This window comes from Phoca vitulina, unplaced genomic scaffold (genome assembly GCF_004348235.1).
Source record: "Phoca vitulina isolate PV1807 unplaced genomic scaffold, GSC_HSeal_1.0 scaffold21, whole genome shotgun sequence".
NCBI classification, from domain to species: domain Eukaryota; kingdom Metazoa; phylum Chordata; class Mammalia; order Carnivora; family Phocidae; genus Phoca; species Phoca vitulina.
Window position 1 is genome coordinate 16,491,410 of NW_022589724.1, and position 24,679 is coordinate 16,516,088.

At 41.5% G+C, this 24,679-nt stretch overlaps 1 protein-coding gene across 6 annotated transcripts in view; it reads right to left on the reverse strand.

The window, feature by feature from the left end:
* ASTN2 (astrotactin 2) overlaps positions 1-24,679 on the reverse strand; it is an 877,839-nt gene that overhangs the window by 297,189 nt on the left and 555,971 nt on the right. For all 6 annotated transcript variants that reach the window (XM_032419129.1, XM_032419128.1, XM_032419127.1 and 3 more), the window contains one exon: positions 12,842-13,030. In XM_032419129.1, the coding sequence (XP_032275020.1) occupies positions 12,842-13,030 (189 nt within the window). The remainder of the gene's footprint in view (positions 1-12,841; positions 13,031-24,679) is intronic.

The following is a 24,679-nucleotide window of genomic DNA, read 5'->3' on the forward strand; positions in this document are numbered from 1 at the left end:
TGAAAGTCACAGTGCTGGTTAAGATCCTGGATCAGAACACAAGGACATTCGTAAAGACTAAGGTAATCCGAGTAACTGATTTTACTCAAGGCTACTGCAATAGGGGAGAAGGATTTGAACTCAATTCCATCGAGATAAAGGGCAGAAGGATTTTTGAAGCTGGGGTGAGTACGTGGGAAAGTACTGGAGGACTTTGGGGGCAGGGGGGTTGACTGAGGGTTATGTCCTGCACATTGAGTTATTCTGAATTTGCAAATGTATTTATCTTTCTTGATGATTACATTTCAAAGAGATGGCTCCCAGGTCTTTGAGAAGGAAAAAAAATAGTTAAGAAACACAAACTCAGATAATACCAATAAAAAAACTATATCCTTTTCCCCTTTACACCAACATTGGGCTCCGTGAGTCCTGTTCGGCTTTATTTTCAGAACCTGGCGCATGATAAGTCCTCAGTGTATATTTATTGGTTGAATCACACAGATGAAGGAGAATTTAATTGCTATGTAGTTTAATTTCAAGCTAGGTTTCCACCTCCTTTGCAAACACAGCTGCAAGATTGCCTATAGGCTTGTATATTCCCAGTGGCCAGGTCCTCACGAACTCCTCAGAAGTAGTTTGGGAATTCATACAGACTTGTAGGTGTAACTCTAGTGTTACAACTTTGGTGCAACTTCAGTTCTCTGAATCATGAGTGGGCAAGGAAGACCAATCCCTTTATCCTACGCCTTTCTTCCTACTCTAGAAAGCACCCCAAACAAGCAGGAGCATCTTCAAAGTCACGGCAAATGCCAGGACCCTCATGGAGAATGACGACGTGGCTAGATGATTCGGGGATTAAGGTTCTTGCAACGTGGTCAGGAATATACTGAATTAACCAGGATTGGGCTTACCCCAATGCCTGCAGCTTTGGCTCCTGGCTGATGCCTGCTAATTAATTGCCCACTTAATGGGTTCCTCTGAGGATCTTATGAGACATAAAAATAAATGCTCATTTTGGACTCTTAAAAGCCACCTTTGAGGTGTTTCACTAGATTATCATTAATAGAAATTATTCAGTGGTGATGTTACATAAAACCCCAGCCACTGCCCTTGGAGCTTTCTGTATTAATTCACACCCAATAAACTGTGATCATAACTTTCATTAGAATTGTTACTAAATACATTTCTATTCAGGGCATCTCCCTGAAATGGAAATATTTCCCTAAAAATTAATTTTCTTGATACACATGCGTAGGCTTATTAATGTGCGCTTAGAATAGACAGACTTTTCCATTTCTCTGGAAGGAACACAAAGAAAGTAGTGCTGGTGAATTTGCATCTCACATGATCTCAAGTGTACCAGGATGTGCACTCCAGCACAAAATTTCAGGGTAAGTGGCATATCACAGATCCTCCCATTCACATTAGGAAAATGTCACCAACATTTGCACATGCCTTTACACTTTACAAAGCATTTTAACCCGACTTTTCTCATCACCTCTCCCTCCCCACCATAATTCTCCTGCGGGGCTGGTAATATTAGGTTCCCTGATTTAGTGGTGAGCAAACCGGCCTCAGAAGGTTAGAAGACCGTGCAAAGTCTCATAGCCCATAATGGTCCCATTACCGTGGCACTTAAATAACCCTTCCTGATTGAATGCCCATCTTTCCCCATGGTTTATCTCTACAATCCCATTCCCTCACCCTCTTCACGATCCCCTTGATGTTTACATCTGCTGATGTTCTATGCTCTTACTTCCCTGGGCCGCTCTCTCACCTAGCTAACTCTTAATCATATCCTCCAGGTTTCAGCCAGCAGCTTTGAGGACGCCTTCCCTACCTCTGCTCTCCCACACCAACGCTGGGCCAGTGGCCCATCTGCCTAAGAGTAGAGACCTGGACTGTCTCCTTCATCTTTTCATCCTCAAAGCTTATGCATCACAGGTGCTCAACTAAAACTTGCTAAATAACAAATGAGAACAAGTGGTAAAGTCAAGACTGGCATCTCTGCCCTCAAGTGCAGTCCTTTGGCGACCTTACTCTCTCCTGTAATTAACAAAATGACAAGAACAACAACAAATGACTTCTGAGGTGTGACTTCTAAAGAGAGTAATATACCCGATGCTGCCCTCGCATGATGCAAATATAGTAAAATTTCAGCGCTGTGGACTCCATTAATTAAGGATGCATAATGCTTGGCCAGGGGCTGGGTTGGCTTGTACCTTTGAAGTGTTTATTTATAAAAGAGATTGCTAAGCACATTAGTACATTAGCAGTGTAAACAAGGTCACCAGGGAAATGGCAGAAGATACTTAAGAGAACAAACTGCCTGGAGTCACTTTGGAAGCACCCATTATGAACAAACAATCACTGTGCTAATTACAATTGCTCTGCTAATTACAATTACTGTGCTAATTACAATCTATCCTTATCTGTTCCCTAGGTTCCCTACGGACTTTTCCTTCTGAGCACTTAGACCGTCCTGAGTTACTGCCTGCATTTTAGTGTAATGAAATGATGCTTCTTTAAAAATTGTCTCTGCTTTAAGATGTCTCAATGGTTCCGACAGGCTTCCCCCTCCTAGAAAAAAGAACAGAGTCAGGGATTTTGAAGCCAGAAAACTAAAAACCAAACCACAAAAAAGGGGGAAGGAGAAGCGAGAGGAGAAGTGAAATGAACCTGGTTGGTTCTGTTGCTTTAACACCTTTTGCAGACTAGACACACATTTTTAGGTTAGTTGGAGAACATTCAAAATATGCTATGTGTAATTTGTTTTCCTCATAAAATGACCATGTTTGGTATATTTAGAGATGTGAACATTGAGAATAATTTTGGTTTTTAAATTAAAGTGGCTATTTGTCTTTCTTCTCTTACTATAATTAGGGAGAGAGATTAGAGAGGCCTTGTTTAAAAATGGATTGCAATTCCCTGCTCCCCACATGTAAAAAGTAAAAAGCATCTTTCACTAGGTCTTAATTTTACTATTTTCTTTCTATCCCTAATTATACTAATGAGTGTTGAGGGTATGAGATTTTTGTCTAAGCACCTAAGAATAATAAAGCTTCACTCAGGAGAGTGTCCCTTCCCAAATGGATTTCTTACTATTTTTTCGGGAGTCTGTCTTCCACCTGTGCCCTGATGCTGACTGCAGCCCAGCCGTCTGCTGCATCTAATGATGGCGGAATTACAGTGCGGAACACTGATGGGGGCCCCCAACCATGGCTTCAGGACACTGGACTCAGGATAAGTGCCTCTCCCACTGGGACTGATGCTCAGAGCATCCCGTAAGCATCACCAAGCAGAGCCGATAGATGGATGAATGGATGGATGGATGGATGGATGGATGGATTGACAGATGGAGAAAATAAGTTGTGCTACATTATGCACTAGGGGGTGGGTCTATGGGAGGTGGACAGGATTGGATGACAAGGCAGAATTGTCACCCTGGCTGCCGTAAATCCAAAATACAGGCTCTGTGCTTAGTCACACTGGAAGGAGACTCCTTTGGGACTGCATGGCCTTCTAAGTGCCACTCGCCTTGGACTTGGTTCTCGCCAAGTCCTTCTCCATTCTCAGGCATCATCTGGGCTCACATCTCATGACAAGTTCAGTTTAACACCTTGCTATTCAATGCTGGTCTTCAGACCCAGGAGCTCATTTGGAAAGCAGAGTCTTAGGTCTTATCTGCAACCCACTGAACCAGAGCCTGTATTTTAGCAGGATTCCTTGGCATTTTGTATGCATATTAGAGATTGAGAATCATTAGTGTATTTCATGTGTATTGCATCCTGGCTATAAGCAGATGTATGGAAAAGTCCTACCTTTAGATAGGGTTTTTGTGTAGATTAATGATGATGAGCTATTACTTGCTTTCCTGCTCTTTAAAGATCATATGGTTCAAGCCATGTGTACGTGAGCTTGCAACATTATCTAGAGCTTATGGAATGGAGAGAAGGAGAGGCTCTCAGCTCCATCACATGCCAGCTGTGTGACCTTGGGTGCCCTTCTTCACCTCTCTGAGCTTCTGTTCTCTCATGTAAAAAGTAAGGCAGTCAACCTGCTCTGTCCACATGTGTCATGGAGGAAATATCTGCCCATGCCCTTTAAAGTCAGGCTTTGAAAAGGACAGAAAAAATAGCTTTACAGTATCCATCATGCATAAGGATATTGGGAAATTTACCAGAAGAAGGAAAAGTAGGAGCTCGCAAGACTGATGTGCAGACCATAGGACTTACTGGTTAACCCTCACTGTGTTTGGATGGATATCCTTTCCTACAGGTCTAGGCCATTTCTAAGCTAGTTGTTATGTATTTTTAATCTTAACACAGAAGTGGTCCACACTTCTAGAACTTTTGGGCATAGGCCCTGGCCCATTATCAAATTCCACACAGCAGACATGAGCATTTAAATCCCACATTCCTGATTGGATGTGTTTCCCTGTAGGTCATTCATACAGAAACAAACGGGCTATCCTATAGGATACAGGTGATACAACACATGAGCAAGATTATGTCTTTCCAAAAGAAGGAGACCTTGGACTGCTGCCTATTCCACATGCTGGCTGAGCTGTCCATGTCCCATAGAGACACAGAGCATGAAGGGCTGTGTTTCTGCCCCTACCATAGGCATTTCACCAAAGCAATGCATTCACCAAAACACGTTGGTTGGAGGAAGTTGCAGGGATTATGACAGCCCTTTGAGGATATTTTCAGGTTAAAACCCCACTTTATAGTTGAAGATCTTGAGGTTCATAGAGGTTGAGATTTGTCCGAAGCCACACAGCTATAGAACGGCAGATTTGGGATTTAGACCTCATTATTCTTCATGGTGGCAGCCTGACACTTTGTGTTGGGTCCCAGCTAGGAACTGGATTAAGTTCCTGCAGAATCATGTATATGGGGATGGCCTTTTCACTAAAATTCCTCCAAGCTATTGATTTGGCAGTACCCTATGGCACCTGGGTCTTCCTTGTGTGCTGAGAACAGGGATGGAACAGGTGCCAATCTCATTTCATCATCACAAAACCATCAAGAAGTGGGTATTGTCATTATTCCCAATGTAGAGATGAGGAAACAGAGGCTTAATGAACAAATGTGCCCAAGGTCACACAGCTGACAGGTGGCAAGCTAGAACTCAGACTCTAAAGCCTAACATCTTACACACCAGGCCAATATATCCCCAAATTTCTGGATAATGTGAGCCACCTGGGAATATGAAGACAATTCACTTTCCCAGGCCCCTTATCTGGGAGAAAAAAGAAGAAAAAAGGATTGGTAGATCCTGGTACAGACCTAGGTGAGTCTTATGATCAGGTGAGTAGAATGGCTTTCACTAAGCCCATGGCTATGGGGATTGAGTAGAAAGAGGCTGTATTCCTCAGTCTTCACCCAAGCTCTGCCTTAACCTTAATTTATAGAAAAGGCAACAGAAATCAGGAAAGAATGACCAACAGGAAGAGGCAAAACAGGTATAGAAATCTGCTTTTGGATTTCAGGGCCTATGGTTCATGGGACACATGGGCCTCGACTCCTGCAGAATATGTCCAAAAACTTGAGCAACTGGAGACACACCAAAGAGAAATTCTTCTGCAGCCAGCCCAAGAATTAGGGCTCCAGAGAAAATCACCCCTTAACTCCTCTGATCCAGCCTCTAATTTCTGTCCTCAGTTCACTTCCAAGGTCTCACCAGTTGATCCCCCAGAGAAGGTAGCATACAGCTGCATCTCCAGGTGGCAAGTTAAGGATTTTGCCAAGAGTTGGGTTATCATTGTATAGAGAGGCTTGGGAATCGCCTTGAAAATCAGAAGCTAATGCCACTTTTAATTAATAAGCTCTCCACCATCAGCCTCCTTTGCTTTCTCTTGTTATAATAAGATCATGGTATATCACAAAACACCCAGACCTGAAAATGCAGAAAAACAGCTTCCAGTCCTGGCTCTACCATTAATTCTTTATGGAACCTTGACCTTGATGTTGCCATCTATATAGTGTGGGAGTTGGATCATAAGTCTCTAAGCCTTCCTAGTGGATATAGTGCAGCCCAACAGACTGGGAGTTAGAAGTTAAAACTTATTCATTTACTAGTTATACAATTTTAAGTAATTCACTTAAATACTGTAAAACTCAGGCATCTCATCTATAAAAGAGGGGGGTATAGAAACTGTTCTCCATCTATAAAGTCTATGATTCTTTGGGAGTTGAATTAAGGAAATGGTCAAGAAGAGACTAGAAGGTCTTATTACAGTTCTCAGAGGTAGTTCTCAGAGGTGGTAATGTCAAGTGGGAAAATGCTAGCATCCCGAAAGGTACACTGCTAGATGGGCTTTGTTGTTAGACTCGAGTTCTTTCATGTGATAGCTATACGACTATTAGGCTAGTTGGCTTAACATCTCTGTACCTCAGTGTAGTAAATCATATCGATGTCCCACATATTTCTGGGTCTTCTCAGCACATGATAGGATTTCATGTCCCTGCTCAACACTTTGAGGGCTGCTGTGACCACAGGACTGGCTTTGACCCATGGAATGTGAGTAGAATGTCACCCCTGGAAGTATTGAGAGCCAGATTTCATTCCCATTACCATAGTGTTCACAGGAGCACATGAAGATGATGCTTCTGTCAGCCTGGATTCCCAAATGCCGGAATGAATGGGACCTCTGCAATTCTGTGCAGGGTATGTGGTAGGAGCACAACCTAATGCATTCTGGCTGGTACATTCCTTTCCTTTTTTTAGAAAACCAAGTTGTTAAGGGCTATTTTGTGATAGGTATCAGGAAGATTAAATGATAAAATATCTAAGTATGTGATACAGGACCCGGCCCGTAACAAAAATGCACATGGCTAAATGCAGAGGACAAGAGAAAGAGGGAGAAGAAGGGGAAGGGAAGGATCCAGAAGCAGCATGTATCATTAATCATCGCCCAGGAAGGCACTAGAAAAATAGCTGTGGAGGCCACTTAATAAGATGTGACTCAGGACCCTCTACTGGGAAACAAGTGGGTGCCACTAACAAAAGCCAGCTTTTCTCAAATCCTCAAAGAGAACCCTTCTGTCTCACCAGGCGTGGGTTGGTGGTGCCTCATCCTGAAATCCCACATCTTACCCCAAACTCTCCTCTTATCCTGTACAACATGCACATCTGATAAGCGGACCAGATTGAAAAGTACCTTTCTAGCAAATCTTCCATGAGCTTCTCATGCTCTTTGTAGGTCATCCTTGAAGGCCTATGGGAAATAGCTACTGGCTGCAGAACCATCTTATTTTCGATGAGGCTTTTGCAAAATCTACAATTGTAATTTGCTCATCCTCCATTCCCAAGCAACTTCTCCTCGCTACAATTTGAGACTCTGGGCTCAATAAGAGCTCTTGACTGATGGTTATCTAAATCCGTGCAATCTGTAACCAAAGTTGACCTTTCTTTCTTATAGGAATGAAGTAGGATGGATGAGGATGGGGAGGGAGGGAAATAAAAAACAAACAAAACATCAAATACCACCAACCCTTGATGAGTTTATCTCACTCTGGCAGTCTTTACCAATTCCCTCATTGATGCGGAGCTAAGAGGAGGAAATTCTAATGGTGACTCTGCGTGAGTCATTAAGACCAACACTGAAAGGGATTAGAACCAGCATAGCTTGACATTGCTTCCTGAGTTTGGGGGTCATTCAGAAGTGAGATCTTTGGCTCTTTGTATTTGTACAGAATTTGAGTGTTTCACAAAGTTTTATGTCCACTCATGTCCCTCCGATTAGGAAACTGATTCCTAATCCATAGCTCTCTCCAGGCACCACCCAGGTTCTTAAAACAACCTCCACCCATCCTGGGAATAAAGTCTACTGTGACTTGAGGATGAAGGTTTCTCCTTCAAACCTTCCCATCTCCCCCACCTTTCATCTCTGCTTGTTCTCTCTGACTGCTTCTCTTTATCACTCTTGCCCCATCTCTGTCTTTCTGTATGGTCTCTCAGTGTGTACCACACTTAATCCTCACACACAGCGGATAACTCCCAGGCTTGCCAGGGTCCTAAGCATCGCCACATGCTCATCTCTCATGGGCAGACTGCTGCCTACACAAGGCAACGTGAGAAGGTGGCCAGCAACAGAATCAAGTTCCTGCAGAATCATGTACTCGGGGGTAGCTCTTGCCTAAGTTCCCCCCTTAATTAAGAATCTGCCATCCCCCTATGGCACCTGCGTCCTCCCTCTCTGCTGACCACGTGCTATTAAAGGGAGATGAAGAAGTGATACACATCCCTTACAACAGAACCAGAAACCAGAGAACACACATTTGAGAGTCACAGACTCTAACTTTGAGTCTCAGAGGGGTCCCTGATCATGGTGAGCACGGGATAAGTTATACCCCTCTCTGTGTCTAAGTTTCTCCATGTGTACAATAAGGGGTTATGTCTGCACTAATTGTTAAGTGTTAGTCCAGTTTAGATACTTGAAATGAGAGGCCTTTAGTAGAGCAGAAATCCAGGTTGCTGTTTTGGAGACTGGAGAGAGGAAATGAGAATGCACGCCTATCTTCTCTCCGCAGTTGCTAGGTGGGAGGATCGAGGTAGGGGCAAGGAGGAGAACACAGCAGAGTGGCGGCTGTCATGCAGGAGACTCTAGCTGGTAGACAATTTGAAATCCCAGGCCAGGCAGTTGTCAGGAAATGTGGCATATGGCAGGATGGCTGGTGGGGTGCCTGCTGACTACTCTGGAGGGCTGGACCAAAGATTACTTGGATGAGAGAGAGAAAAGGAATGGAGAAGAAGTGAGAAATGACAACTGCCTTTGATACTGAAACATTTGCAGGCCTGCCTTCTGGAACTTGGAGGACAAAGGAATGGCAGCCTCCTCCCAGTCTGAGGCTCAGTGAGGGAGACTTGAAAGAGATAAATTTAGATTCATCAGAAGCCACTCACCTTCCCACCATGGGAAGTCAACTGCCTTAGCATGTGGCTCCAGGAGGTGACATGGTCTAAGGATGGAAATAATTGTAAAGAAAGTTTAATTGAAGCCAAGGATAAGAGAGCTTATGTGAAATGGGCTACTCAAACACAATGGTAGTCTGAGGAGTTCCCTAAATCTTGAGGCTGTTGTCAAAAGAGAAAGTGTGGTCTGTTCACTATACTCTTTAAAATGAGCAAATCAGGGCAGGCAGAGACCCTGGCTATTTAGAAACAACAGAAGATTGAAGGGTTGGGAACAATGAGCAGAGTGTTTGAGGCAGAATAAAGATTCCTGATGGGGCTAAAACTCTGCCTGAGCCTGGGGACCCCCAGGCCAGACTTTCTGGCACCATGCTGTTTCTTAATGACCAGTTTTGTTGGGAGTAGAAAGGTAAGCATGCCGGGATCTGATCTGAGGGTATAGCTAGCTCTGCAATGACTTGTTTTGTGACCTTGGCCAAGTCCCTTCCCCAATGTAAGTGAGATCAGGGATCCCATGAATCTCCTTCAGGATCTAGCATCTTACTACCCTGTTTGGATCCTTCTTTTGGACCAAGCTTATCTTCACATGAGAGAATGAGAACTACGAGTACATCTGATCACTTATCACATGCCAACCAGTCTGAGAGCTGCTGTGAGAAATCAAACTACATAAAACATGCAATGTGCGCATCACAGTGGCCAGAATCTGATAAAACACTTCTTTTTAAACAGAAGGCAATATGGGGTGCCTGGGTGGCTCAGTTGGTTAAGCATCTGCCTTTGGCTCAGGTCATGATCCCAGGGTCCTGGGACTGAGCCCCATGTCGGGCTCCCTGCTCAGCAGGAAGTCTGCTTCTCCCTCTCCCTCTGCTCCTGCTCACGTTCTCTCTCTTGCTCTCTAATAAATAAATAAAATCTTTTTTAAAAAAATAAATAAACAGGAGGCAGTAGGACTATGCTTGTCATGGGTGGGGCCAGATTTGGAGCAGGTCTAGTTGGAGACCTGTTCTACTGACTCCCCACTCCTGCTTATCTGTGTCTAGGCTTCTACAAACTCCTTCCTGGACAAGAAAATGCCCTTCCAGCTCTTATCCCTCCCAAGAGATATTGTTCTTTGCTATCACTTCAAACTCCAGTCCACAAGCCTCATCCTTTAGAAACTCCTTATCATTCCTTCTAATTCTTCTCAAACGGCTTCACATAGAAATTCTTTGAAAACTACTGGAACACCACTTTGCAAATTAAATTTTCATATTTTTGTCAATTGTGTGTGTCATTGTGCAAGCCTATAAATTCCCATCTCAAAAACAAGGGACATTTTATTTTTTTTTCTTTTGGATTCCACACAGCATTATTTTATCCATCATGACGCTCAAGACAGAGTTTCATAGAGCATGAAAACTACAGAAAATCAGCATTGTGGTTCTTGGTATTGAGTAGTTCATCAGGATTATCCTTAAGTTTCTCCCAGCTTTTTCCAATAAAGTAGCACTCAGCTGCTGTTTAAGCATCTGTGTGGTAGAAAGGAAACTCCACTGGGATTTGAAGGACTCAACTCTGCTACTAAATTGCTGTGTAGCTACCAGTCACTCCTATTACCTTCAAATCCTCCCTCGACCTTACCCTCTGCCTACCATGCTCACTGGCCTTGTGAGCCATGCCTCACGACCACATGATACAAAATCCCCCTTTCTCTCCAAACTGTTCCCATCATCCTGATTGAAGCCACTTTCACATACCCAACTGTGCCCCCATTCCGCACCTTCCCAGGCCACCCTCATCACCATCTACTTCCCATTGCAGCCACCATGAGGTTGAAAAATGCAATGCAACCATGGCATACTCCACTTCTTCAACTGTTTTCAGTTCTCCCATTTGCTCCTAGAATAAAGACTTGACCTGCAAGACCCCCATGACCTGCCACTACAGACCATTCTGGCTTCACCTCCCACCACTCTTCCCTTACTTGCTCAGCCAAAACCACAGCAGACTTCTGCATTTCTTAAAGCTGAACACGTCCTTTTTCTTCTTAGAACATCTGTTTCTGCTTGACACATTTCCCAATGTGCGGTTCCACTCATCTTCCAGGTATTAGTTAAATAACACTTCATCTGAAAAGCTGACTCCAAAGTCTTATTATTGCTTTCTAATCCAGTAGATGCGCACCTACTACTCTGCTCCAACTGAATTAGATCCCACTGTTAATTGCTATCTTGGAACAACAGTGTTCCTTTATTGCATAGTTCCTACCACAAATTAAATAAGTACATAAGTTTACACACACACACACACACACACACACACACTACACTCAAGCACCAGATTCTTGGGCCACTTTTATCTCATTTTTCCTTGTATCTCAAGTAACCAGCATGGTACCTGGGACACAGTCGGTGCTCAAGCAGCATGTGATAACTACATAGGTGAATGGTTTCAGAGAATTCACATTTCCATTCTTGTTCTATGAAATGGGAATTAATGAGGTATGCTGGCTTAAGAGACAAGAGCAAGGCTTGGGAGTCAGCCAGATTTACACCTGATTCTTTACTCGGCCTTTTACTGGATGGTGACCTTGGGAAAGTCACTTTACCTCTGGTGTTGACTTCTCAGCTGTAAAACAGAGGCCACGGTGCCTCTAAGGGTTTTAATAATGAAAATAAAATGCTATTACACTGGCTCTCTCACTTCCTAGAAGGGAGATTTGGGAGAGTCACTTCACATTTTCATTTCTCATCTGTATACAGGGGATGACAACAGCTCGTGCTTCCCAGGGCTATTGTGAGGATCACACAAATTAGTAGATGGCAAGTGCTTAGAATGCCCTCAGCTTGTGCTGAATTAATGTCATCATCATCATCATCATTATTATTATTACTAAAAATACTTGGTAAAGAGTCTGACATGGAGTAATTCTTAATAAATACTGGTCATTATTACCACTCCTATTATAAACACCACTATTATTAATTAGGTGATGGAATGGGGATGATGATGATTAGAATGGTGATATTCTTTTGCAGTTCTGAATTTGTTGACATGACCTCAAATGCTGGGGTGCACCCTGCTTTGTGATAATATCCTATTACATTTTCATGCGAAACTGTCTAAAAGTACAGTTTTTTTTTAAAGATAGTCATTTCTTATACAGGGAATAATTCTTCCCACTCTACCATCTTACGGTTCTTCAGATTTTGAAGCATGAATAAATCCAGCTTCTTTGACTTTCCCAGGGAGCCTTTCATAATGAGACTGCATGTCTAATCTTCATATAATTTGGCCAACTCAGTCCCCATTCTGTTTGCTCTCATATGAGAATAGCCTTATCTTTTAATTTCGCAGACACCTCTATATTTATTAACAGTGAATGAAGTCTTTGACATACTGTTGAGCAAAAAACAGCAATTTCTAAACAGCTTTACTGAGATGTGGCATGAGTGTGTGTGTGGTGTGTGTGTGTGTGTGCGTGCGCGCATGCAAATAGACAGGGAGAGAGAGGTGTTTTAAGAATGTTCAAGAAAATGTTAATTCTGGGTATTTCTGGGTGATGGGGATTTTATTTTCTACTTCATTAAATGTCTTTATTTTTGAACTGCCTGAATAGCCTACATAGGATACTTATTTTTTAATAGACTGAAAGATTAATTTAAACATTTTAAAATTCCATTAACTGTACTTACAGGATGATTTAAGACTGATTTTTAAAAAATGTGGATAGAGTTAGAAAAAGGGAAGAGCGCTATAAATAAGGACTAGGTCAGTGGAAAAAGAACCTCATGGAATGAATTTTCTGACTTCTAACACTTCTTTGGATAGCCATCAGTAAGCCTGGGGAGATGCTGGCCAGTCTAAAAGAACTCAACTCCATGGTGCCCATGGCTTCCTCCCCCTGCCCAGATTTTGGGTCAGTGATTTGACCAGTGAAGTGCAAGTGTCTGCCCCATACCTAAAGGTCATCTGGAAGACTTGGCCTTGGTTCACATGCTGGGTCCGGTTGTTGTAACCATGTAGCATCTCTCCAAAGAGGGTGTCGTTGAATTTGGAGTCAGGTTTGAGGCATTTGGGGCCCTCGCAGACATCTGAGAGCATTAGGCAGGATTTTCCATCAGGAGCCAGCTTGTACTCCTCCACACAACTGCATGATAAAACAGAGCCGAGAGTTAGCTCCGCATGTTGGATGCCCCCACTGTGGGTGACCTAAAACCAAGGCCTCCTTTGCCTGCAAAACAGGTCAGAGTTTAGGAATGGAGACAGCTATTCTGGCTGGAATCTATCTAGGGCACAGGTGTCTAGAGAGAAGCACATTAATCCTGCAAATTAGTAAATTCAGGGAAAGTCATTTGTGACATTTTGGAGGAGTCGAGGGGGAAACCAGAGCGCCCATCTACGCACAAAGCAAATTTAAAAACTATTTTCCATGAACACACCGACTTTGAAAAGCATGACAGACCAATTCACAGCGAATTATCAACTAGTTTCTCGAACCAGAATCTATTCCCAGTGTATCTGTCGACGAAGGTTGAAGACTGTAGCAGAAACAAGGTTGTTATTACCCTTGTAACTCAGAGGTGATCCTTCCAGGAGCTCACTTAGCAATGTTAGCAGCCTCTGTCGGCCTCTAACTACCCAGTTGTAAGAGCAGAAGGGCCCTTAACATGCCTCTGAGGCAGGGACCAAACAGGTCCTCCTCTACGGACCAAACAGGCATCTGAACGGGGTGTTGAAATAATATTTGCAATTTGGAGATCTTCGCAGTGAAAAAGGTATCTCTTAGGCATGGGGAAGGAAACAGAGGTCTCGGCGCCTGAAAAATCAATCCAGAAACTAGAATTCTTTTAGGGTCTACATGTTCATAATCCTTTGCTAGGCACTGGGAATAGGGTACACATAATAGATAAGACACACAAGAGAACAGGCTGCTCAGCTGGAAAAACATGAATAAATGTCATCTTTGCTCCTTTGGACCTAGGTGAACCCCAGCAAGCCATTTAATTTATTTGATCTTCAGTTTCCTCATCTGTAAAATGGGGTAGAAACTCTTAGCCTATCTTAATTCAGTAGGCAGCTACAAGGTCCTATAATACATTGGCTGCAAAAACAAGAATTGCAAGGTAGTTCAAAAAATAATTACAGTAATGGTGGCAAGGGCGGTGTTTCTATATATTGAGCATATACTTTCCATGGGTACTTTGTATATTTATTTTCTAACCATGAAAACAAGTAATACCATTCTTGCTTTACCCAGAATCAGAATGAGGAGCCAGGAAGTATAAAGCATGTCGCAACGTGAGTGAGTGGCAAAGTGGCTTTCAAATTCAGGTCTGTTTAGCAACAAAGGCACTCTTTTCTACTCTTCTCCAAATCCAGTTGTTTCTATTTGCATAACATGACCCTGTTTGGGCTGTGCCAGTTGGAGACAGTAGAAAGCAGGCAGTCTCTTATTTGCCTTTTCTCAAGGAGGTGGAGTGAAACATCTGTTGAATTTGACTGCAGAGATAGTCAGGTACTCATATGGAAGAAGGGAGAGGCTCTGTGAGATGGTCGGGATGGAAATATTCCTGGGTTGAAGGAACCAGTAGCTGATATCAGAGACATGGAACCCAACTGAAGGCAGGAAGTAAAGAGGCAGAGCTGAAAACCTGACCCAAGAACACTCTCGTGAAAAGCTAGGGACATCTCAGACATGAAGCAAGTTGTCACTCTTCCCTGTGCCCCTCTCACTTCCAGTGTGTTGCACAGATGCACCAATTGTCTTTAGCATGCTTATATGCTCCTGCCCAAGTACACTGGAAAGTTCTTGGAAGAAGGCCTGTCCTGGGTACTTCATCAAGTCTATCCCCCACTTCTTTTTGCATTTGTTAAATGTAATTAAACTCTCCCTTGACAGAGTTGCAGTACATATGATATGAGTTGTATGAATGGGCAGAGTATATGGTAAGTTCTTAATAAAGTCTAGTTCCATCCATTTATCCTAGGAGGCTCCCAGCAAGTATGAGAAATGGTTTACTGTAGTAGAGCTTTCATTCTCTCTCTACACACACACACACACACACACACACACACACAGACGTGTGTGTGTGTGCCTGTGAATACCTATTTTTGTTGTAAATGATTAAACATTATCAAAGTCTATAGAGTGAAATATGGAAGTTGTTCCTTTCCACTCCACATATATTCTTTTTTTTAAAATATTTTATTTATTTATTTGACACAGAAAGCGAGAGAGCACAAGCAGGGGGAGCAGTAGAAGGAGAGGGAGAAGCAGGCTCCCCACCAAGCAGGGAGCCCAATGTGGGACTCAATCCCAGGACTCTGGGATCACGACCTGAGCCAAAGGCAGACGCTTAACCATCTGAGCCATCCAGGCGCCCCCTCCACATATATTCTTACTTCCTATTTCAGTAGTCGTCATGGTTAACTATTATATATTCTTCTAGGCTTTTTTCAATGCATTTAGAAGTACAATGTCATGTATATAATAAAAATTATATTATACACATATACATTTTCATAATAAACTCATAAGTACACCATACATTGTTATAAAATATGCATTTGTACCTAATACTATTTCTTAGAGATCTCTTCAAATCAGTATTCATATATATCCATCTTTCTTACGGTTATTTGGCATTGCACAGTATAAATGTACCATAATGCTTTTAGCTGATCTTTACTGATGGGCATTTTGGTTGTTTATAAGCTGTTTATTATTGCAAATGGTGTCATAATGAAGATCTTTGAACATATATCATTGTGTACATGTATGTGTTTCTATAAAAAAAATCTTAGAAGGGGGATTGAGGGGTCAGTGGTTCATGAATTGAAAAATTTTGGTAGATCTACTAAGTGGCTATCTATAGAGGCTCTACCAGTTTACAGTCTTATCACTGATGAATGAGAGAGCCCATTTCCCCATATCTTTCATATTCATTATTGCCAGCCTGAGATGGGAAAAAATAACTCATTTGAAAAAGATGTTATTTATTTATTTGAGGTGGGGGAGGGGCAGAGGGAGAGGGAAAGAGAGGATCCCAAGTAGACTCCACACTGAGTTCAGAGCCAGATGTGGGGCTCACTCCTAGGACCCTGAGATCACGACTGAGCTGAAATTAAGAGCTGGACGCTCAACCAACTGAACCACCGAACCACCCAGGCGCCCCAACTCATTTTTGTTTTGATTTGCATTTCCCTGATTACTGCTGAGGTTCACTGTCTTTTCAGGTCACAGCCATATGTATTTCTTTTTCTATAGATTGTCCATCCATGTGCTTTGACAATTTTTTTCTATTGTGATACTTGTCATTTTCCTTATTGGCTTGTATATGCTTTGCATATTTTCTGGATAGTTATCCTTCACCTGCCATATATATTGAAATTTTCTTCTAGTCTGTACTTGTATTTTAATCTTACTTTTGATATCTTATAACCTCTCTATCCTGGTCCTTTATTGCTGCTGAATTTGATGCAATGCTTAGGAAATCACAAGATGATAAAACATATTTCTGTCTATTATTCTAGTTATATATAGGTTTTTTTTTTTCATCTTTGGTTGTTTAATTTGTATGGATTTAATTTCGTCCATGGTGGGAGTGGTTATTTTAACTTAATTATTTTTAAAATGAGTAACCATTACCTGAAGGGTCCATCCAGTTCATTAGCTAATGTAAAATGTTATTTTGTCATATACTAAGTCACTATGTATACCATGGATACATGGTTGGAATTTTTCCTACTTAGTTGTCTGTATATTCCTGCAATAATTCTATACTACTTGAATTACTGTAGCTTTATAGCACGGTTTGCATATAGTAAAGTAAGTTTCTTCCCCATCGTAAAGACTGATTTTCTATCTCAAAACCTCCTCACTGTTCTTAACTATTTTTCCCTTCAAATGAATTTTGGAGTTGACTTGTCAAATTCCATATAAAACCTGAGTGGAGTTTGGGTGGTATTGCATTAAATTGGTAGACCAATTTTGGGGAAGATTTAAATATGTTTTTTTCCTTTAAGATGTATATATATATATATACATGTATATATATCTTAACTCTCAGTATATATATTGAGAGCCAACTCTGTGCTGGGCACTGCCACCAACCATGGCAGAGAAGATGTCTTCTATTCACCACACTGGGTCCTCCTCCTGGATATGCACCGTAGACTCTGCATCCAAGCTTCCCTTGCAGTGGTGGGATCCCACGTGATGGGATTCTGAATAATGGCATCTGTGCTGATGTGGTATGTTGCTACAGAATCAGCCCCCCAAAACATCCTGTGTGATTCTCAAGCCCTCTCTTCTCTTGCTACGGCAAGTGTGGAGACCACAGGTTCCAAATGCATACTGCAGGATGGAAGAGGGTAGCCTCAGTCACAATGGATTTTGCATGGAAAGTTTATAATAAAATTTTGTGTATAAGCTTCTGGCTTGGGAGACTTCATTTGTTACCACAACCTAGCTTACCTTATCCTAGCATCTTTACAGTTGTGAGTTTGCTAATTCAGAAACATAGTTTGCAGCTCCATGTAGACAGTGTTCCTTTAAAACCTTCAATGAAGTTTTAGACTTCGGGTCAGAAAAGCCTTGCACGTATCATGTCGGGGCTTATTCACAGGTATTTATGCAACATACGATGCTCCAGAGGTTACAGACATGCATTTTGGATCCAGACCACCAGACGCCAAATCCTGATTCCGTCTCCTATTGGCTGTGTGGCCTTGGACAAAATGCTTAACCTCTCTGTACTTCCTTTGCTTACCTAAAAGTAAGTTCCCACCTCATAGAGCCACTGCAAGGATTAAATGAGTTACGTCTGGAATTTGGTGATAGCTGCTATTATTATAATCTTTTCCATGTCAGGAAAAGGATCAGTTTCTCACTTAGGTTTTCCCTTATGTTTTTTAGTTAGTTATTGCGATATTGAGGAAAGCTATGACTGACTTCTGTAACTTGATTTTTCATCCTACCACATAAGGAGCTCATCAGTTCTAATACATCTACCAGATTTTTCTAAATGGATGAGTATATATATTTGCCAAGTTTGGGTATTAGGACTTTGCTAGGATTTTGGAATAAATTAGAAAACTGCCCTTTTATTTTCTTTCTCTGTTCAGTTTATACAAGATAGTGGTTAAGCATTCCTTAATGATTTGATAGGACCCGCCTATAAATCCCCTGAGCTCATGTCTCCTTTTCAATTGTAGATAGTTAGCTCTCTGATCATTTTATTTTATGTTATCTGTCTGTTTAGATTTTCTACACCACCATGACTCAAACTTGGTAATTTATATTTCTAAGAAAATAATGCATTTTATCAAGACTTTCAAATTTATTGGTATAAAGTTATACACACTATTCTCATTAAATTTGTTTTATCTTCTGTGCTTCTATGGTTATGTCCCTAGCTCATTCTTAATGTGTTTATTTGTGTTCTCTCTCTCTCTCTCTTTCATTTGAACAGGCTTTTGCATTTTATTGATGAGGAACTCTCTCTTTTTTCTCTTTCATTTATTTCAGCTTTTATTTCTATTAATTCCTTCCTGCTGCTTTCTTTGACTTTGCTTTATAATTCTTTTTCTGGCTTCTTGATTTGAATGCTTTATTTGTTTATTTTCAATCTGTCTTGCTTCTCAGTAAATGACATGCAGCTTCTGACTGCTTTTCCCATATTCCATGAATTTGATATGCAGCCTTCTTGCACCTACTCATTTTTAAAGAAGTGATCATTTGAGTTCGATTTTTTTTCTCCCACCCAGGTGTTACTTGGTTTTGTTTTTGTTTTTGTTTTTTAGTTCTCAAGTGGAGACATTCATCTGCTAGCTAGATTGCCGACAATACGTACTAATACTGCATTCTAGTTGCAGAATATAGCTTGTATAATTTCTACTTTCGTGAATTTATTGAGATTTCATGCCCCCTTACTTAAGGAAGACACAGGTGTCGAGCTCAGAGTTCGGATCTAATTAAATCTGGGTTCAAAGAGAGGCTATGCCCCCTACCAGCCAGATGACTCTGATCCAATCTGTTAACTTCTCTAGGCCTCAGTGTCACAATCTATTAAATGGGAATAATAGTTATCCTGATCACAGGGCTGATGTGAGAATAGAGATAATTTACATAAAGGACAACATCACACATATATAGTAGACAATGTGTTACACACGGTGCCATTTCAATGTTGCTGCTGCTGATTATTAGTGTTATTATGGTCATATATTACTCTATGATTATTTCATCTGTTAGCCCATTTGCATTTACCAGAGAGAGTAAAATCATTTCCAGTGCTTCTCAAATTCTACTTGTGGAGTTCTCTCTAAATCCAGATTTCTTAAAATCAACAGAGTGGCCCTTCTTTGACTATTATTATTATTATTATTATTCGAACTACATAATTGGGAACTTTGATGTGTCATTCATTGGAAATACATATTCATATATTTTAAATATATGAACGTATACATATGTAATTTACATAGAAATTAAACATGTATGTTACATACATATGCATGCATATGTGTATTTATATGAATATATGTATACACAAACACATACACACACACATATGCAAAGCTCAGCCCTACAATCAAGATTCCACAGTCTAGTGGAATATTTTTTCTATAGACAAACTGACTTGCTCCTTATTACAACCTACAGTAGGTAGAATAATGGTGCCCCCAAAATGTGCATTGTAATCCGCAGAGCCTGTGAATATGTTACCATAGACGGCAAGAGGAACTTTGCAAAAGTGATTTAAGTTAAGATATTTGAAATAGGAAGATTGTTCTGGATTATCTGGGTTGGGCTCAATGTAATCATAAGGGTCCTTATAAGAGCGTAAGAAGTAGACAAATGTGTCAGAGAAGGAGATACAATGTGGAATCACAAGAGAGACAGGGATAGAAATAGGCTGTTCCTCTGGTCTTAAAGTCTTACTGATGCCTCAATTTTAGGAATTCTGACCTCCAGAGCTGTAAATAATAAATCTATGATGTTTTAAGACGCTAAGTTTGTGGTGATTCATTGTCAAAGCATTAAGAAACTAATGTAAGATCCTAACAGGGAGGAATGGCTCCCGTTTTCAGATGAGAAAACTGGTTTAGAGTAGTTAAGTGACTTGCCCATGAAGATATATACCTTACTGATACTGGTGGTAGGACACAGGCTTGGGAGTTCATATTTCAAAGCATGTGTAAGAATGTGTGTATGAGTGTGGGTGTGTGTGTGTGATTTTAGCCATATTACAACTGTAGGTTCACAGTGATTTTTTTTTTTTTTTTTTTGGTCTGGAAGTAGGAAAGGATTGTGGTTGAGCAGGAGAGGAAAGAGGGGAGATAAAAGAAAAGGCCTGGGGTATGCTTATAAGACACTTAGAGATGCAGGGAAGAGGAAAAAAAAAAAAAAACTGGGACTCATAAAAACATAGGGACTCAGAGGTAAATGATCCTCTGAGTTTTGAAACATGAGGAACTCTCTCCCCCAAGCCACCTCGTGGGGCACAAGATGGATGATTTATGCAAAGGTCTGTTTAGTTGTTGGTTTCTGTTCTTTTTTTTTTTTTTTTACCATGCGACATAATTATACAGTTTCTTTAGAACATTCTGTCGTCTGGGAGATTTTCTTACAGAAATTCTAAAGCGTGTAGGCTCACAGGAAACCAGCCAAGATCTGCATGAAACTATATTTATACATATGCCAAAAAGAAAAACATAAAATAAGTACAAAGATACAAACTGGGCATTTTAGCTGAAGGCAATGAATGTGTTACCCTTAACACACCTATCACATTATAGAGACTACTAGAACTAGATGGGCCTTTAGAGATTGCACCATAAAACCTATATGTGTTTAGCTAAGAGCATGTTTTATTTAATCCTTAGAGCAACATCACGGATGGGGAGTTTCATTCTGACACTGCCACCAAGGACCCCAAGGCTTGGCACTTAAAAATTCCTCGACCAAGATCACACAAGCACTTTGGAAAAACCAGCACCTTGACTTAGACCTTCCCATTCCAAATCTAGCACTCACTCTTCTTCAGAGCAAATGACTATTTCCAATCTGCTTGTCTTTCAAGAGAAGAAACCAGGACCTTAAAGAGATATGGCATTTACACAGATTCTCAAAGCAGAGTATTTGTTTATTCATGTATTTACTTGCTTGGTTATTCATTCATTCCTCATTGGTTTATGGAACCAGAAATTATATATTGGAAAGCATAGACTAGAAACTTTTTTTTCAATAGGAAAAAGAATCAAATCCTAGGGAAAAAAATTAAAAACAGAGAAAAGTCAGGTAAGAAGAGCTCAAAGAACTGCACACCACATAGACTTGGACCAAGGTCAGGGATGAATCTGAGTATCTTACCACCAAGGCAAGAGAGCAACATGTGCTTTTCCAGCTTTATTGAATCTGACACCTGTGACGAATCCCACCCTGGGGCTGTCAGGACCACGACTCTCTATGGCCTAGAAGCTAAGGTCCTCAACCCCACAAACCCTTCTAACCAATGCCATGGTGGGGCGGGGGGGATCTCTCTCATGAAGGCCCTCAGGCTCGTCCCAATATTAACCAAGATAAAGATTAGTAAGACTGTTCTCAGAGTGGTCTCCATCTGAAGGTTTCCCTCAAGGGAAAATTTTAGTTTCTAGAAAATCCATTTTGAATGTAAGGTAGCCAAGGGTATTCTTTAGAAAAGAAGAAATAAGAAAAAGAAAGGAAAGGAAAGAGAATTCCATGGGGAATTCTGTTTAAATTATATAACAATGTATCTATTCTAAGACCTTAACACTTCTAAGAAACATTAGCATTTTACCTAACACTAAGAAAGAAAAACATTTTTTCTAACTCTGTCAAAGCATCCATAGTAAAATGTATCCTAATTTCAGAGATTTGAAAACAGGAAATGTGGTCACTTTAGAACCAGTGACATATGTTTCACCACTGCAGGACTTGTCAGAGCCTTTACCACCCCTAGGTGCATGGTGAACCTTAAAGGCAGTTCTAGAGTACAGACTTTTTCCCATGTGGGCTTGACCACTGAGTTGCCCTTTTTTGCCTTTCAGTTGCATATGGGACTAACGTTTCACAGAGCCCACACTGAAAAAAAAAAAGCCTCTCTGAACGAATGGATGAACTTCTGTGTGCTTCCATCAACTGCCCATAAATACGTCTTACACCTGAGCTTTTGCAAAATGTTTCAAGCAGCTGGGAGCATGAGGTTGTAATGTTTGACAAGAACGTGGCATGTGGAAGTCAGAGGGGGGAAGAATGAAGGCCCTAGCCTAAAAGTCAGAAACCACAACAAAACAAGGTCCTGATGCCTCCCACACCTCTGCAACTAGATACTGAGGTCAAAATTCAGATCAGCGTCTTCCTTCCCGAGGCCAGCGGTTTCCACTACCGGAGAGCATGCAAAGCCTGTACCATGAAAGTGAGCGGCTTCCAGTTCACCGTGAATATCAAACGCATGTATTTATCTCCTCTCCCTCCTAAAATCACATAAAAATGACATTAAAAAGATATTCTGGTAAGGACTGTGTGAAGCTAGACGTGCTCTTTAAGCCCATGTTTTTAAATACATTTTCATTACATTTTAAATTAAATTACATTTAAATACATTAAATACATCCACATTTGAAGAGAGAAGCATGGGATATCTCCTGTCCCAATTTCACCTCCTAAATGGCTGTGAGACCCTTCTGGGCCTCAGTTTCCTGCTCTGAAAGATCTGAGAAATACTTGAAACTTCAAAAATATTAATGGATTTGATCACGATTTATTTAAAAATATACAGGGAACATCTCTCTTAGCATATTATGTCAGGAAAAGGTGTTTGCCCCTTAAAACAAACAAAACAGGGCAAAACAACAAAAACCACAACCTTCCTTTTGTCAAGCCAGGACAACTATATAATCCACCATGGGTTTGTTTTTTGTTTTTTGTTTTTTTTTCTTGTTTACTTCAGTTGCCAAGAAGCACAGAATTCAATTTATCTCACATTGAGTAACTCCCCCATGTCAGGCTCCTGAAACCATTTCTTCCCTTTCTGTTTCTCTCCTTACAAATGGCTCTGGTCAGTCTTATCTTTATATTATCTGCTTGTTTTTTTTTTTTTATAGGTTGGATTTATGTGGATAATACTAAGTTCTCATAGAAGTATGCATGGGATACATTATAAACGCACCATACAAATGATACAAACTTGGTTGCTAGGTAACCTACCCAGGTCTTCCGGGGAGGTGCTGCTCCCTCACCTCTAAGATTCATTTTAAATGCTTCAGCTTAGTTTCCAATGACCTTCTCCACCTCTCTCAAATTCACCTGCCTCTCTCTACCACACTGGTACCTGTGCTCTATCAACATCAATTGGGACCAAGTAAGGCTCAGCCGCCTGCCCTCAGTGTCCCCTTCAGTGTCCCCTCTGTCCCGGGTGGGCAAAGACTTGTACTCAACCCTCTTCGCATTCTCAGCATCCCACAAAAGACCAGGCACAGAGTAGGTACAAGAAATCCTAGGTAGATGAATTCCTTAATTCAACAAATACAGTTTTAAAGAAGTTCTGGGGCCAAATAGTGAGGAGTGACAAAGGGGATCCACAGGTGACTATGACCTAGTCCCTGACCATGAGGCACTCACAGTGTGATGAGGACCACACCAGGAAAGCAGGTAAGTCAAAAGAGCAATAGGGTGACCACAGAGAGAAGCTCGGGGCAGTGGGGGCGGGGGCTGGTGCTAGCTGTGTGACCCCAGAGAAAGGTACTTTACTCAGTAGTGCAGACCTTGGCCTGACTAGGGGCTGAAGATCAGGGCAGCTAGCTACAGGTCCAGTCTGCAAGAGGTGTCCAGATGTCACCAGGATAAACTGGAATTCAAGGCTACATGCAAATGGGCCTCTCCCTTGGAAGAGGGTCTTGTGGGTAGAAATAAAAAATACAAACCAAAATAAAACAAGAAAAGGAAGTCCTTTCTTTGCATGCCCTAACCCCCTTGATAAATACCGAGCCAATATTTAAGTAGCGTCCACTTGAAAGGGTGAGGATAGTATTCTACTACCCAGCTCCGGGATAACTGCGCACCTTACTCCTGCACCCCACGGGGCTCAGAGAAGACTTGTTGGAGAAGGTTCTATCTCCACTGAGTCTGGAGGATGAAACAGAGCTGTCTAAGCTAAATGGCCACAAGCAAGGTGGCAGGGCTTGATGGTACCAGGGAGGAGGAGAGGAGAGGCGAAAGGAACAACATTGTGAAAATTCCAGAAGCTGAAGCCACAGGCCCTAATTCAGGAAAAGGGAGAAAGCTGGAATCACAGCTAGAGAAACTAGACCAGGAACAACTTCTTTAGCCACGTTAATTGAGGAACATCATTTAACAATGATTACTTGAGCACCTACTATGTGCCAGGCACTGATGCAGGTGCTAGAGATGGTAACCAAGACCTACAGTACAGTCATTGAATGATGAAATTAGATGGCTTTATACCTCTTCGACTAGCTGTAACTCCATTTCCTGGGTGCTTACATGCCCTAGCCCCATGCATGCATTATTTCACTCATCCTCACAGTCCCATCTGAGTCCACTTGAAAAGGGAAGGCTCAGAGAAGTTTAGTGACTTGCTTAAGACCACATAGCACTAGAAGTAGCCAGAGGCCCGGAGTGACACAGACTAGAGCCACACAGCCTGGGTAGAAACCCTATAGCCTCCATTTACCAGCTGTGTGACCTTGGGCAAGTCACAGAGCCACCATGTGCCTGGTTTTCTTGATGGTAACTGGGGATCATCATAGT